Source organism: Puma concolor, chromosome B3 (assembly GCF_028749965.1).
Source record: "Puma concolor isolate L17-30 chromosome B3, mPumCon1.1.hap2, whole genome shotgun sequence".
NCBI lineage: Eukaryota > Metazoa > Chordata > Mammalia > Carnivora > Felidae > Puma > Puma concolor.
Genome location: NC_141672.1, coordinates 55,169,878 through 55,184,712, shown reverse-complemented (window position 1 = coordinate 55,184,712; position 14,835 = coordinate 55,169,878). Strand labels below are relative to the sequence as shown.

The 14,835-nt window shown below is 33.9% G+C and overlaps 1 protein-coding gene across 1 annotated transcript in view; it reads left to right on the top strand.

The window, feature by feature from the left end:
• TOGARAM1 (TOG array regulator of axonemal microtubules 1) overlaps positions 1 to 14,835 on the top strand; it is a 73,414-nt gene that overhangs the window by 52,827 nt on the left and 5,752 nt on the right. The window contains 3 exon segments of the mRNA XM_086709844.1: positions 1,638 to 1,764; positions 3,245 to 3,363; positions 13,914 to 14,103. Of these exon segments, the coding sequence (XP_086565970.1) occupies positions 1,638 to 1,764; positions 3,245 to 3,363; positions 13,914 to 14,103 (436 nt within the window).

The following is a 14,835-nucleotide window of genomic DNA, read 5'->3' as shown; positions in this document are numbered from 1 at the left end:
AAATTGTAGGGATTAGAGCAGGACGTCTTTGAGGAGCCATTTTAGAAGTTGTGTATACCAAAGTAAAGTTCAAAGCAATTTAGGAGGGTTCAGATCATAATAGACTAGTTAGGAACAAGAAAAAGATTCATAATGGTTGTTTTGTGTACATCTTTAAAAAAAAATTTTTTTTAAGGTTTATTTTTGAGGGGGAGAGAAAGACAGATGGAGCACAAGCAGGGGAGGGCAGAGAGAGGGGGAGACACAGAATCCGAAAGTAGGCTCCACGGTCTGAGCTGTCAGCACAGAGCCTGACGTGGGGCTCATACTGACCAGCTGTGAGATCATGACTTGGGTCGAAGTCGGACGCTTAACCGACTGAGCCACCCCAGCACCCCTGTTTTGTGTACATCTTAACCTTTCCTTAAATGACATGGTAATTGTTTTAATCCATTTCATCATTTCTTGATTTCTTATTTTAAGTTTTAAAGTTATAAAATAGTTACACCTTTACAGTTTTAATATTTGTCACACTTAGTGTCCCCATTGCTTGTTTACTTGATTGTTTTAGCCATTCTCCTATCATTAAGGGCTTGTGATGGACCTACAGTTTTTAATATTCTTGGCTAAAAGTTATAATCATCCTTGAAACTATAACTGATTAGGAACTACTTATCAGGGTGTAGACTTTATTCTGGTTCTGAGGAGAGAACGGTAGTTTTTATTTTCTGATACTACCTCTCTATAATTTCATTATAGTTGGAGTCTAGTTGATACAGATATTTCTGAAATCACTCTGTACCCTCTCCCTATCCCCCAAGCCTTGCCTTCTCTGCTTCTTCTAGTTCCTTATATTCCAATTTGTAGGGAAAAAAATAATTGTAATTAGCTTTAGGGCCATGCCTCCTTGAAGGATAGTGATATGGTATAATTAAAAGGTACTGTAAGACCCCTCTATTCAAAAATATCTCCAGTATACACTTCTATATCTGCAGTTCTTCCATTAGAATGATATCTGGGCTTAAGGCTTTATCCTGAGAGAATTTTTTTTTTAATGAATAATTTTGAAATTTATATATCGTAAAAAATTTAGTTTGGAGAGCATTACACATTCATTAATATATCATCAATGATTTATCAACTAACTTTGGGTGTGTTTTAGGTAGCAGAGAATAGGTTTTGAAGAATTGGAACCCAGGTAAGTTTTGGCATGAAAAAAAAAAGGTTCTGTATTTCCTACAGAACCTAGGGAAGGTTGACTTAGGTCAGAACATCTGACCAGCAGGGGAGCAGCAAAAGCTCACTGGGCAAGGAGCCCAGGATAAAGACAAACTTCTCCTAACTCACAGTTCTGTCAAATGCTGGCCTTGATATGGGCCCTAGGGTGTCTGAAAAATAGAATTCAAGCTTTTGGCTCTCCATCTGACATATAACTGAAAGAATTGAAGCTATAGTGTTTTTTAAAGGTGAGGGGCAGGAAAATGCTTTATTCCAGCTCAATTAATATAACTACATTTCAGTGGTTTATTTAAAATAGGGATGACAGTTTTGATGTTGATAGATTTTTTTTTTCTGTTGAAAAAAATTGCATCTAAGGACAGAAACTGAGTTTGTTTAAGGTATATAACATTATTTACATATTTCTCAAATATCCATAGGTACTATGGTCGAAAGATGCTTTTCCTTTTGATGTGTCATCCAAACTTTGATAAAATGCTTGAAAAATATGTCCCATCTAAAGACTTGCCATATATTAAGGAATCTGTTAAAAGCTTACGGCAAAAGGTATGTGGAAAAAGTTTATTTTATAAACAGCTTTAAAAGCAAAGTACCAGAAAAAAATAATAATAAAAAATAAATAAAAGCAAAGTACCAGGAAGCTAAAGGATACAAGTAATTACTTCAATTATTTCTCTGTTAACCATTCAGACTGTATCTATAGTAGCATTTCAACAACTGCAGTTGAAAAACTTGGAGTAGACATTCATAGTGTTGGTAAGTGTTTATTGAACAGAAGCTCGATACTTGATAGAACATAGTGTGGTTTACTGGAGTGACAAGACTTGGGTTTGAATCACAACTCTGAGAATTAGCGAACTATAATGTTAGGTACATCGCTTCATTTCTTTAACCTGAAGTTGTATTTTTATAAGGTAAGAATAGTGATGTTCTTCACGCTTGATTCCTACTTTATTTACCTTGCATATTCCACTATTAGAATTCCTGTCACACTGCAGAACATTAATTGGGAGCTGCTTGAGGGGAAGCCCCATGTCTTATTTATCCTGGTAGATAATGGGGATTCGGACATGTCTGAAATGAGTGACTGAGGGAATATCACGTAAATTAAAATATGAAAAGTGTCTTATAAAAAAGTAATCCACTTACATATTATTTTTTACAAAAATATGTTAAATAATCTAGAATTATTCTGTGGTAATTTATGTTATTCTTTACTGATAATCTTCAGCAAAGGATTCATTTACGTAAGGATAGTATTTCAAAGATGTATGATAATATACATTTTAGAGCATTTTCTTCTGCTCATTTAGCTTAATTCATACAGAAATAACTAAAGTAACCATGCAAAAAATTATCTTACCAGCGTGAGGCAGATTATATTTGTGAGTCATTTCAAGTACAAGTATTTTTAAATAGTTCTTATGTAAGTGTTTATTCTCACACTGGAATTCATTATTCTCACACATAGGAATTCATTATTTATGTAATGTGTTCATATTTTCTCTACAGATTTTAAGGTTTAAGAAGAATACTTATAAAACATAGCATATTAATTTTAAAAATGTTAAACAGTTTTACCCTGCCAGTGTCATTTCCTATTAATTCGGTTAATTTACTACTAATTAGAAGGTATTTTATGTATTGATACCTTTTGAAGCAGAAGCATAGCAGATTATTAAAATGCTTTCAATTACAAAGATCAATAATGGGTTCTCTGAAAATTGCATTGTATAAATTATTTCACTTTACTAGTTTTGAAATTTTTAGGGGCGTCTGGGTGGCTCAGTTGGTTAAGTGTCCAACTTCAGCTCAGGTCTTAATCTCCCGGTTCGTGGGTTCAAGCCCCGTGTCAGGCTCTGTGCTGACAACTCAGAACCTGGAGCCTCCTTCGGATTCTATACCTCGCTGTCCCTCTGCCCCTCCCTACTCACACTGTTTCTCTCTCTCAAAAATAAATAAACATTTTTTAAAATTTTTAAAAAAGACTTTTATTTTACACTGCCTTTCTTTATATTACTTAAAGGGTTTGGGAGAGATACCACTAGATACTCCTTCAGCAAAAGGAAGACGATCTCATACTGGTACTGTTGGAAATACACGGTCATCCTTTGTTTCTAGAGATGCTTTCAATTCAGCTGAAAGGTAGGCTCATTTGATAGTTCACATCATTGGAGAAATTACTCCCTAGTGATAGTAGTCTCATTTGGATATTTTTATGAACTATTCCAGGGATATTTGTCAAAACTGAATGGAGTTTTAAAAGTTGAAAGTAAGAACTTAGAAAGTGTGAGGTAATTAAATTTAATAAGGGAATTGCATATTCACAGCAGCTTTCTTTTATATGCACTAAACAGTATTAAAGCATTAATGTGGTTTAATAAAGTGCTGTTGAACTTGTCAATATTAGGCCTGTGTTGGACAACTCTAATTGATTTTGTATTAATTTATAGCCTTTACTTTTTCCCCTTGATTATGAAAATAATACATAATTATGATTAAAGAAAAAAAAAACTTTAGAAAATCCAGACATTATAAGAACAATTTAACCAATCACCACCAGGCAGAAGAATCCTCTTAAAATTTTTATGAATATAATTACATATGCTATTGTGGAACCTGTTTACATTATGTAACATGTAATAGATTGATTATATAACTTAAAATTTTTTTTCTTTTGAAAGTATGATCTCTGGCATATTTTAAAATATATTTTAAACATTATTTTTAAAACTACATGGTAGATATATAAGTATCTTTCATATTTTCTAGATTTGTATATTTTTGAAATATTTCATAAACTAAAATATACATTTTGTTAAAAAATTAAAATCCATGTGAAAATACATGCTTTTGGGACCTTGCTATTCTAAGTACAGTCCATAAAACAGCCCCGTTGGCATCCCCTAAGAACTTACTAGAAATTTGAATCTTAAAAAAAAGAAAAAAAAGAAATCCAAATTTTGTAATCTTCCCAAGCCTATGGAATCAGAATCTGCTGTTTTTTTCACATTAAGGTATAATCACAGGGGTACCTGGGTGGCTCAGTCGGTTAAGCATCTGACTTGACTTCAGTTCAGGTCATGATCTCCAGGTTCATGAGTTTGAACCCTGTGTCGGGCTCTGCGCTCACAGTCCAGAGCCTGCTTGGGATTCTTTGTCTTCTCGCTCTCTGCCCTTACCCAACTTGTGTGTATGCGAGTGCTCTCTCTCTTTCACTCTCTCTCTCTCAAAAATAAATAAAACTTTAAAAAAGTGTCATTGAATATTTAAAAAAAAAAAAAGATACAATCACATAAAATCCTGGGTCAGACATTTTGGTCAAAAACTTTTTTTGCAACCAACAAAAAGTAGCTTTTTAAATATTAATTGAGAATATACTGTGTACCAAGCCCTTTCTGGTCAGTTACTTATTTTGTAGATGTCTCTTAATTGGGTATTATCTGATCATTTTTCACAGTTAGATTTGAGGTTATGCATTTTTTGACAAAAAATACCTCAAAAGTCAAGTTGTACCCTTCTCAGTGCATCATTTCATGCGGTGCATGATGTTGCTGTGCCTTCTTACTGACTGTGTTAACCTTGATCCTCTGATAAGGTGGTTTCTCTTGGGTTTCGTCACTGCAAAATTACTATTTTCCCCCTTATAAATAATAGATATTTTGGAATACTTTGAGACTATATAAATCTCCTGTTTCTCATCATACTGTAGTTTACAAATCTTAGCAACCATTGATGGATCTTGCCTGCAGCAATTATTGTGGGATTTATTAATTTATTTATTTATGTCTAATGGTGATCTTTTATTTACCTTATTCTTCTACATTTATTAGTTGAATTTTTGCATGAAGAAAACTGCTACTTTTCCTCCATGTATTCACTTACTCAAATATTTATATTATTGTAGATGGATGGATTTTTATTTTATTTTATGGGTTATAATCTATCTATATCTATAAAAACTATTCATTACTCACTTTTTCAAATTGTTGCAACTTTAAGATCTCCCTCAGGTTGGCTGCTGTGCTTTGTTAACATGGCACATTTTACATTTCTTTATTTTTTGCCATCACAAGATTGCCCAGGATCAACTAGTATTATTTCCTCTTCTCTAAACTGTATGTTTCTAATTTCTTTTTCTTTCCTGTCTGAATTGCAATGACTAGAATATTGAATATGATGTTGCATACAAATATTAAGAACAAACATCTTACCTTATTCCTAATCTTAGGCACAAAACATTTGGTATTTTCCCACTAAGTATGATGTTAGCTATAGATTCATAAAAGTCTTTTATCAGGTTAAAGGTCCTTCCTCTTTCTAGTTTGAGTTTTTATCGTGAATGGTTATTGAATTTTGTCAAGTGATTTCTCAATGTCTATTAGGATAATCATGTATTTTTCCTTTATTCTATTAATATGAATGGTTTACAGTCATTGATTTCCAAATGTTGAAAAAAGATAACTTGTATTGCTTGGATTAGTAGCACTTGATCATGAAGTGTTATATTTTTAATATATCACTGGTGTTGGTTTGCTAAAATTAGGTGGGTATTTTTTGTCTATAGTCATGGGATCTGTAGTTTTCTTGTCTTAGGATGTCTTTGGTTTTGTTATGGGAGTAATGCTGGATAATACCTTGTGGTTTCTTCTTTAATACATGGGCTATTTAGAAATGTGTTTCTTACCAGCTGTATAAGATGGTTCCAGTTTTAACACCTCCTCATCAATATGTGTTATTCTCCAAGTGGGTATAAACTGGTATCTCATATGACAAAGACTTTTTCTTTAGCTATACTTTACACAGGCTTTTTATCCATGAATCCTCTAAGTCTGCTTGTTGGCTATAAATTCCAGCTGTCTTTACTACATTCAGAATTGAACACCTTCTGACTATCTCCTCTATTGCAGTAGTCATGACCCCTATTCCAAAGTCTTAAATAAAGTCTTCTTTATAACTTTACAATGTCAGAATAATTATTCTTTACCACGTTATAGTTTTGACTTGTGTTTCTTAGTATGTCTTTTTAAAGTATGTTTTTTGTAAAAATATATATGTTATATTTAATATATATTTATATATCTGATTAAATCTTGCTTTTTTATCTAACAATCTCTCCCCTTTAATTAGAGTATTTGACCATTTCTATTTGGTATAATTATTCATATGGTTGGGTTTAAGCCTATCATGTTGATATTTTTTTTTACATTATTTTTCAATCTATCCTGGTTTTGTTTCTTTTTTCCACTTTTCCTGCCCTTTTTTTCATCCAAATTTTTACTTAAATTCTAGTTATCATACAGTGTAATATTAGTTTCATGTGTAGAATTTAGTGATTCATCACTCACATACAACACCCCAGTACTCATCACAAGTGCTGTCCTTAATACCCATCACCCATTTAACCCATTCCCCCACCCAAATCCCCTCCAGTAACCATCAGATTGTTCTCTATAGTTAAGAGACTGTTTCCTGGTTGGCCTCTTTTTTTTCCCTTCCTCTGTGCTCTTTTGTTTCTCAAATTCCACATATGAGTGAAATCATATGGTATTTGTCTTTCAATGACGGACTCATTTTGCTTAGCATAATACACTGGCTCCATCCACATCATTGCAAATGGCAAGATTTTATTCTCCTGATGGCTGAGTAACATTCCATTGTGTGTGTGTGTGCGTGTGTATGTATGTATGTATAATATATACATATTATATACACATGTATATTATATACGTATAACTATATACATGTATATATTATACACACACATGCATACACAAACACATACATACATCCACACTACCTCTTCTTTATCCATTCATCAGTAGATAGACATTTGGACTCTTTCCATAATTTGGCTATCATTGATAGTGCTGCTATAAACATTGGTGTGCATGTGCCCCTTTGAATCAGTATTTTTGTATCCTTTGGGTAAATACCAGTAGTACAATTGCTGGATTGTAGGATAGTTCTATTTTTAATTTTTTGAGGAACTTCCATACTGTTTTCCAGAGTGGCTGCACCAGTTTGCATTCCCACCAGCAGTGTAAGAGGGTTCCCTTTTTTCTGCAGCCTTGCCAACACTTGTTCTTTCCTGTGTTGTTCATTTTAGCCACTCTGACAGGTGTGAAGTGATATCTCATTGTAGTGTTGATTTGTATTTCTCTGATGACCAGTGATGTTGAGCATCTTTTCATGTGTCTGTTTGTGTGTCATATGACGTATCAGATATGTCATTTGCAAATATCTTCTCCTATTCCATAATTTAATAATTTAATTCCATAATTTATTCCATAATTAATTCCATAATTTAATTTTGTTGATTGTTTCCTTTACTATGCAGAAGGTTTTTATTTTGATGAATTCCCAATAGTTTATTTTTGTTTTTGTTTCCCTTGCCTCAGGAGATCTATCTAGTAACAAGTTGCTGCAGCCAATGTCAAAGAGGTTATTGCCTGTATTCTCCCCCAGGATTTTAATGGTTTCCTGTCTCACATTTAGGTCTTTCATCCATTTTGAATTATTTTTGTATATGGTGTAAGAAAGTGGTCCAATTTCATTCTTGTGCATGTTGCTGTACAGTTTTCTCAACACCATTTGTTGAAGAGACTGTTTTTTTTTCCATTGGATATTCTTTCCTGCTTTGTTGAAGATTAATCAACTATATAGTTGTGAGTTTATTTCTGGATTTTCTATGTGTTCCATTGATTTATGTGTCTATTTTTGTGCCAGTCCCATACTGTCTTAATCATTACAGCTTTGTAATATAACTTGAAGTCCAGAATTATGATGCCTCCAGCTTTGCTTTTCTTTTTCAAGGTTGCTTTGGCTATTCAGAGTCTTTTGTGGTTCCACACAAATGTTAAGATTGTTTCTTCTCGCTTTGTGAAAGATGCTGTTGGTATTTTGATTGAGATTGCATTAAATGTGTAGATTGCTTTGGTTAGTACAAACATTTTAACAGTATTTGTTCTTTCAATCCATTAGTGTGGAATGCTTTTCTTTATGCCGTCTTCAATTTTTTTTTTTTTTGAGAGAGAGAAAATGAGAGAGAGAGAGTGCAAACCAGGGAGAGGGACTGAGGAAGGGAGGGAGAGAGGGAGAGGGAGAGGGAGAGAGGGAGAGAGGGAGAGAGAGAGAGAGAGAGAGAGAGAGAGAGAGAGAGAGAGAGATTGAGAGAGAGAGAGAGAGATTCTTAAGCAGGCTCCATCCATGCTCAGCACAGAGCCCGACTTGGGGCTCAATCCCACCTTGAGATCATGATGTGACCTGAAATCAAGAGTCAGGCACTCAACTGACTGAGCCACCTAGGCATCCTTTCTATTTCTTTCATCAGTGTTTTTATAGTTTTCAGAGTATAGATCTTTTACCTCTTTGGTTAAGTTTATTCCTAGGTATCTTATCATTTTTGGTGCAGTTGTAAATGGGATGGATTCTTTGATTTCTCTTTCTGCTGCTTCCTTATTGGTGTAAAAGAATGCAACAGATTTTTATACATTGTTTTTGTACCTTATGACTTTACTGAATTCATGTTTCAGTTCTAGTAATATTTTGGTGGAGTCTTTTGGGTTTTCTACATAGAGTATCATGTCATTTGCAAATAGTGAAAGTTCAACTTCTTTCTTGCGAATTCAGATGCCTTTTATTTCTTTGTGTTGTCTGATTGCTATGGCTAGGGCTTCCAGGACTATGTTAAATAACAGTGGTGAGAGTGGACATCCTTGTCTTGTTTCTGACTGTAGAGGAAAAGCTCTCAGTTTTTCCCCATTGAGGATGATTTTAGCTGTGGTTTTTTTTGTGTATGGCCTTTATTATGTTGAGGTATATTCCCTCTATCCCCACTTTCTTGAGGATTTTTATCATGAATAGATAATGTACTTTGTCAAATGCCTTTTCTGCATCTATTGAAAAGATCATATAGTTCTTATCCTTTCTTTTAAAAATGTGGTGTATCATGTTGATTGATTTGCGAATATTGAACCACCCTTGGAGCCCAAGAATAAATCCCAGTTAATCATCGTGAATGATTCTTTTAATGTACTGTTTGATGGGTTTGTTGGTATTTTGTTGAGAATTTTTGCATCCATGTTCATCAGGGATATTGGCCTGTAGTTCTCATTTTTAGTGAAGTTGTTTCTCTGGTTTTGGAATCAGGGTAATCCTGGCCTGAGAGAATGAATCTGGAAGTTTTCCTTCCTTTTCTGTTTTTTGGAATAGTTTGAGAAGAATAGGTATTAACTCTTCTTTAAATGTTTGGTAGAATTCACCTGTGATGCCATTTGTCCCTGGGCTTTTGTATCTTTGGAGATTTTTTATTATTGATTCAGTTTCTTTGCTGGATATCGGTCTGCTCAAATTTTCTGTTTCAGTTTTGGTAATTTATATGTTTCTAGGAATTCATCCATTTCTTCCAAGTTGTCCATATAATTTTTGGCATATAATTTTTCATAACATTCTCATAATTATTTCTATTTCTGTGTAGTTAGTTTTTATTTTTCCCCTCTCATTTGTGGTTTTAATTATTTGGGTTCATTCTCTTTTCTTTTTTAGAAGTCTGGCTAAGGGGTTATCAATTTTATTCTTTCAAAGATCCAGCTCTTACTTTTATTGATCTGTTCCACTATTTTGGTTTTTTGTTGTTGTTGTTTGTTTCTATATCGTTTATTTGTGCTCTAATCTTTATTATTTCCCTTCTTTTGCTGGCTTTAGGTTTTGTTGTTGTTTTTTCTAGCTGCTTTAGGTGTAAGGTTAGGTTGTTTCATTTGAGATTTTTCTTGCTTCTTGAGATAGACCTGTATTGCTGTATACTTCCTTTTTCCTTTTTCTCCACATCCTCACCAACACTTGTTATTGCTTGTCTTTTTAATAATAGCCATTCTTACAAGCATGAGACAATATCTCATGATGGTTTGATTTGTATTTCCCTGATGATTAATGATGTTGAACACCTTTTTCATGGACTTGTTGGCCATTTGTATGGCTTCTTTGGAAACAATGTCTATTCAGTTCCTCTGCCCATATTTGTTTTGTTTGTTTGTTTGTAGGTGTTTGTTTTCTAGGTTTTTGGTTTTGTTTTTTGTTGTTGTTTTGCTATTAAGTTGTGTGAGGTCTTTATATTTTTTGGGTATTAACCTCTTTCTCTTCAGATATATGATATGCAAATGTTTTCTCCCATTTTGTAGGCTGTCTTTTCATTTTTGTTGATGGTTTCTTCTGTGCAGAAGCTTTAACTTTGATATGGTCCTACGTGCTTATATTTGCTTTTGTTGTCAAATCCAAAAAATTACTGCTGAGACCAGTGCCAATGAGCTTACCATGTATGTTTTCTTCTATGAGTTTTGTGGTCTTATATTTAAGTCTTTAATCCATTTTGAGTTGATTTTTGTGTATGGAGTAAGATAGAGGTCCAGTTTCACTCTTTTTGCATATGGCTGGCTGTTTGGTTTTTCTGGCAGTATTTATTGAGGAGATTATTCTTGCCCCGTTGTATGTTCTTAGCTCCTTTATCATAAATTAATTGGTGGGTTAATTAACCTCTGGGTTTATTTCTGGTCTCTTTATTCTGTTCCATTTATACATGTGTTTGTTTCTATGCTAATACCCTGCTGTTTTGAATGAGAAAGTATGATGCCTTCGGCCTTGTTCTTAGAATTGCTTTGGCTATTCTAGGTTTTTTGTGGTTCTATAAAAATTTCAAGATTGTTCTATTTCTGTGAAAAATGCTGTTGGAATTTCTATGGGGATTGCATTCAGTCTGTAGATTGCTTTGGGTAGTAAGGACATTTTAACAATATTAATTCAGTACATGAGCATGAAATATCTTCCACTTATTTATATCTTCTTCAGTTTCTTTTATCAAGGGCTTATAGAGTAGAAATCTTTTACCTTGGCTAAATTCATTACTAGGTATTTTATTATTTTTCATGCATTTGTAAATGAAATTGTTTTTTAATTTCTTGTTCTGATAGTTTTTTGTTAGTGTGTAGAAATGCCACTGATTTTTATATATTGATTTTATATCCTGAAACTTTACTGAATTTGTTCATTAGTTTCTGAGTTTTTTTGGTGGATTATTTAGGATTTTCTATATAAAGTTGACCCTTAGACAATGCAGGGGTTAGGGGCATTGACCCTCATGCAGCTGAAAATCTACAAACAGCATTTGACTCCCCAAAAAGTTAACTACCTACTGTTGACCAGAAGCCTTACTTGATAAACATAATATAAGCAGTTGATTAACACATATTTTGTATATTGTATGTTTTAAATGCTGTATCCTTATAGTAAAGTAAACTAGAGAAATTAAATGTTAAAAAAATCATAAGGAAGAGAAAATACATTTACAGTACTGTACTATGAAAACTTCACATGTAGGGGTGCCTGGGTGGCTCAGTCCATTGAGCATCTAGCTTCAGCTCAGGTCATGATCTCACAGTTTGAGTTTGAGCCCTGCCTTGGGCTCTGCACTGACAGTGCAGAGTATGTTTGGGATTCTTTACCTCTCTCCCTCTCTCTCTGCCTCTCCTTCCCTCATACTTTCTCTCAAAATAAATAAATAAACTTAAAAAAATATCCACATGTGGGGTACGTGGTGGCTCAGTTGAATAAGCATCCAACTTTGGCTCAGGTCATGGTCTTGCAGTTCATGAGTTTGAGCCCTGTGTCGGGCTCTGTGCTGACAGCTCAGAGCCTGGAGCCTGCTTCAGATTCTGTGTCTCCCTGTCTCTCTGGTCCTACTCCGCTTGTGCTCTCTCTGTGTCTCAAAAATAAATAAACATTAAAAAAAAATTTTTTTTTAATCCACATGTAAGTGGACCTGCAGAGTGCAAACCCATGTTGTTTAAGGGCCAACTGTATATCATCTGTGAATAGAGGCAGTTTTACCTCTTTCTTTCTTACTTGGAGACTTTTTTTTCTTTTTCTTCATAATTGCTGTGGCTAAGACATCCAGTACTGCATTGAATAAGAGTGGCGAAAGAGGGTATCCTTATCTTGTTCTTGTTCTCAGAGGAAAACATTTCAGCTTTTCATCATTGAGTATGATCTTAGCTTTGGGCTCATCATATGTGTCTTATTATGTTCAGGTATCTTCCATCTAAATCCAGTTTGTTGAATGGCTATTGAATTTTGTCAGATGCTTTTTCTTTATCTATTGAGAGGATGATACAATTTTTATTCTCAATTTTGTTAATATGGTGTATCACATTAATTGACCTGGAGATGTTGAGCCATTTTTTGCATCCCTGGAATAAATGCCACTTGGTCATTGTGTATGATCCTTTTAATGTATTGCTGCTTCAGTTGCTAGTATTTCGTTGTTGAAGTTCTTTGCATCTGTGTTCTATGATCATTTTAATGCATTCTCTTTTTTTATAAATTGTATTGATGTTAATATATACCTAGTGAGTTTCTCCATTTCACTCTTACTGTATCTTTCCCCCTAAGGTATATTCAATGCTATTCTACTATCAAATCCATTTTGTTTTGAACAGTAAAAAAGTCATCTTTAAACACAAGTATCAGTAATTAGATGACTTCTTGTGGTGTTCTTTTGTTTTACTCTTCATTTTTTCACCTTTTATGTATCATATACTTCTTAGTTTAAATATAAATTTAATCCTCTGTTTTTTCTCATTGTATAGAATTAATCATTTTACAAATTAATCTCAGATTGATTTATTTAAATAAATTAAAAATAATGGATGAATACATCTAAGATCTGCATTCTAGATCACCATCCTGTGTCTACTTTTAAGATGATTCTGAGTCATTCATTAACCAGTGCTCTTAAGATAACGTTAGCATCATTTTTAATACTGGTAGTCAGAAATGGTAACTGGCAACTGTTACTATTGTCTGTAAGACTTATCAATTTGCATGACTTAATTTCTTTCAAAGGGATCATATATCTGCCATATTGAGTCACCCCTTTATTGGAATAAAAAAATTATGCTAGTAATAGTAATTGAAATAATAAATCCTGTCAAGATTCTAGTTCTCCCACACAAGTTCACATGGTTATTTTGAGTTAACATAGCAGGCCTGAGACTACTATTTTTGGAAAGTCCTACTTACAAGGTTAGCCCTTGGTTGGCATCTAGGAACTAGGATTTCAGGAGGATTGCCACTGTTCCTTAACTGATGAAGAGTAGTTTACTATACCAAAATTATTTGAGCAAACAATATGGTTTATGCTGAAGACCTGCTTTCCTTCTGGGAGCCTGGAATTTTAGTATATCCTAGGCAGAGGACCAACCATGACCAACTCTCAATAAACACCCTGAGCATTGGAGTCTCTAATAAGGTTCATTGGTAGACAGCATTTCACATGTGTTGTCACAGGTTGTTGCTGGAGTAATTAAATTTGTCCTATGTTACTTCACTGGGAATGGACCCCTGGAAGCTTATAGCTGTTTTTTTCCAGACTTTGACCCCTACGCTTTTTCCCTTTGTTTATTTTGTTTTGTATCCTTTTGCTGTAATAAATCATAGCTGTGAGTAAAACTACATGTTGAATCCTGTGAGTCCTCCTAGAAAATCACCAAAGTCGGGGGAGATCTCAGGGACCCCCTTTAGCCTTGTGGCTATCAGATCAGTTTGTGAAATTTTGAGAAATATATATGTAATAAGATATATTATGTTTATGTTTCTCATAGGATATTAAGAATGAAATTAAATTTACCTTTCTTTGACTTTAGAGAAGTAACTGAAATTCGTGACATCACCAGAAAATCAGTTCCCCGCAATTCCTTAGAAAGTGCTGAATACATTAAAGTCATAACAGGTTTATTAAATGCAAAAGACTTCCGTGATCGTATTAATGGGATTAAGCAGCTTTTGTCAGATACTGAAAACAATCAAGAGCTTGTTGTTGGGAACATTGTGAAGGTAATGAACTGTCAAAATTAATTTTCATTTTCAATAGGTAGCTAATAGCTCATTAGTATAAAAAATTGCCCTAACTCTTAGTACTTTATATGTATTGTTTTAAAATGTTAAGCTTACAAGAATGAATTACTTTCTAGAACAATTCAAAGTAATTGGGAAGAAATAAGAAAATAAAATAATAATATAAGAAAACAGCTGCTTGGGGCGCCTGGGTGGCGCAGTCAGTTAAGCGGCCGACTTCAGCCAGGTCACGATCTCGCGGTCCGTGAGTTCGAGCCCCGCGTCGGGCTCTGGGCTGATGGCTCAGAGCCTGGAGCTTGTTTCCGATTCTGTGTCTCTCTCTCTCTCTCTGCCCCTCCCCCGTTCATGCTCTGTCTCTCTCTGTCCCAAAAATAAATAAAAAACGTTGAAAAAAAAAAAAAGAGTTAATTAAAAAAAAAAAAAAAAGAAAACAGCTGCTTAATTTGTCTGAATTTTCCCACTAGATGGTAACTCTTTGAAAGCTCTGTATTCTCAGAGCTCTTGGAACCTGAAAGCTCTGTATTCTCAGAGCTCTCAGTGCATATATGTCAAGTGAATCAATAAATATTTTAAAAACCAGGGCATTTAGGTGCTCTGATATTACTTAAGAGTAGATATTAAAATTTTTATATGTAGATTAGAAATCTTATATATACTAATTTATATACCAATGTTAGACAACAAGCAATAGAAAAGAAGATAGTAATAAAT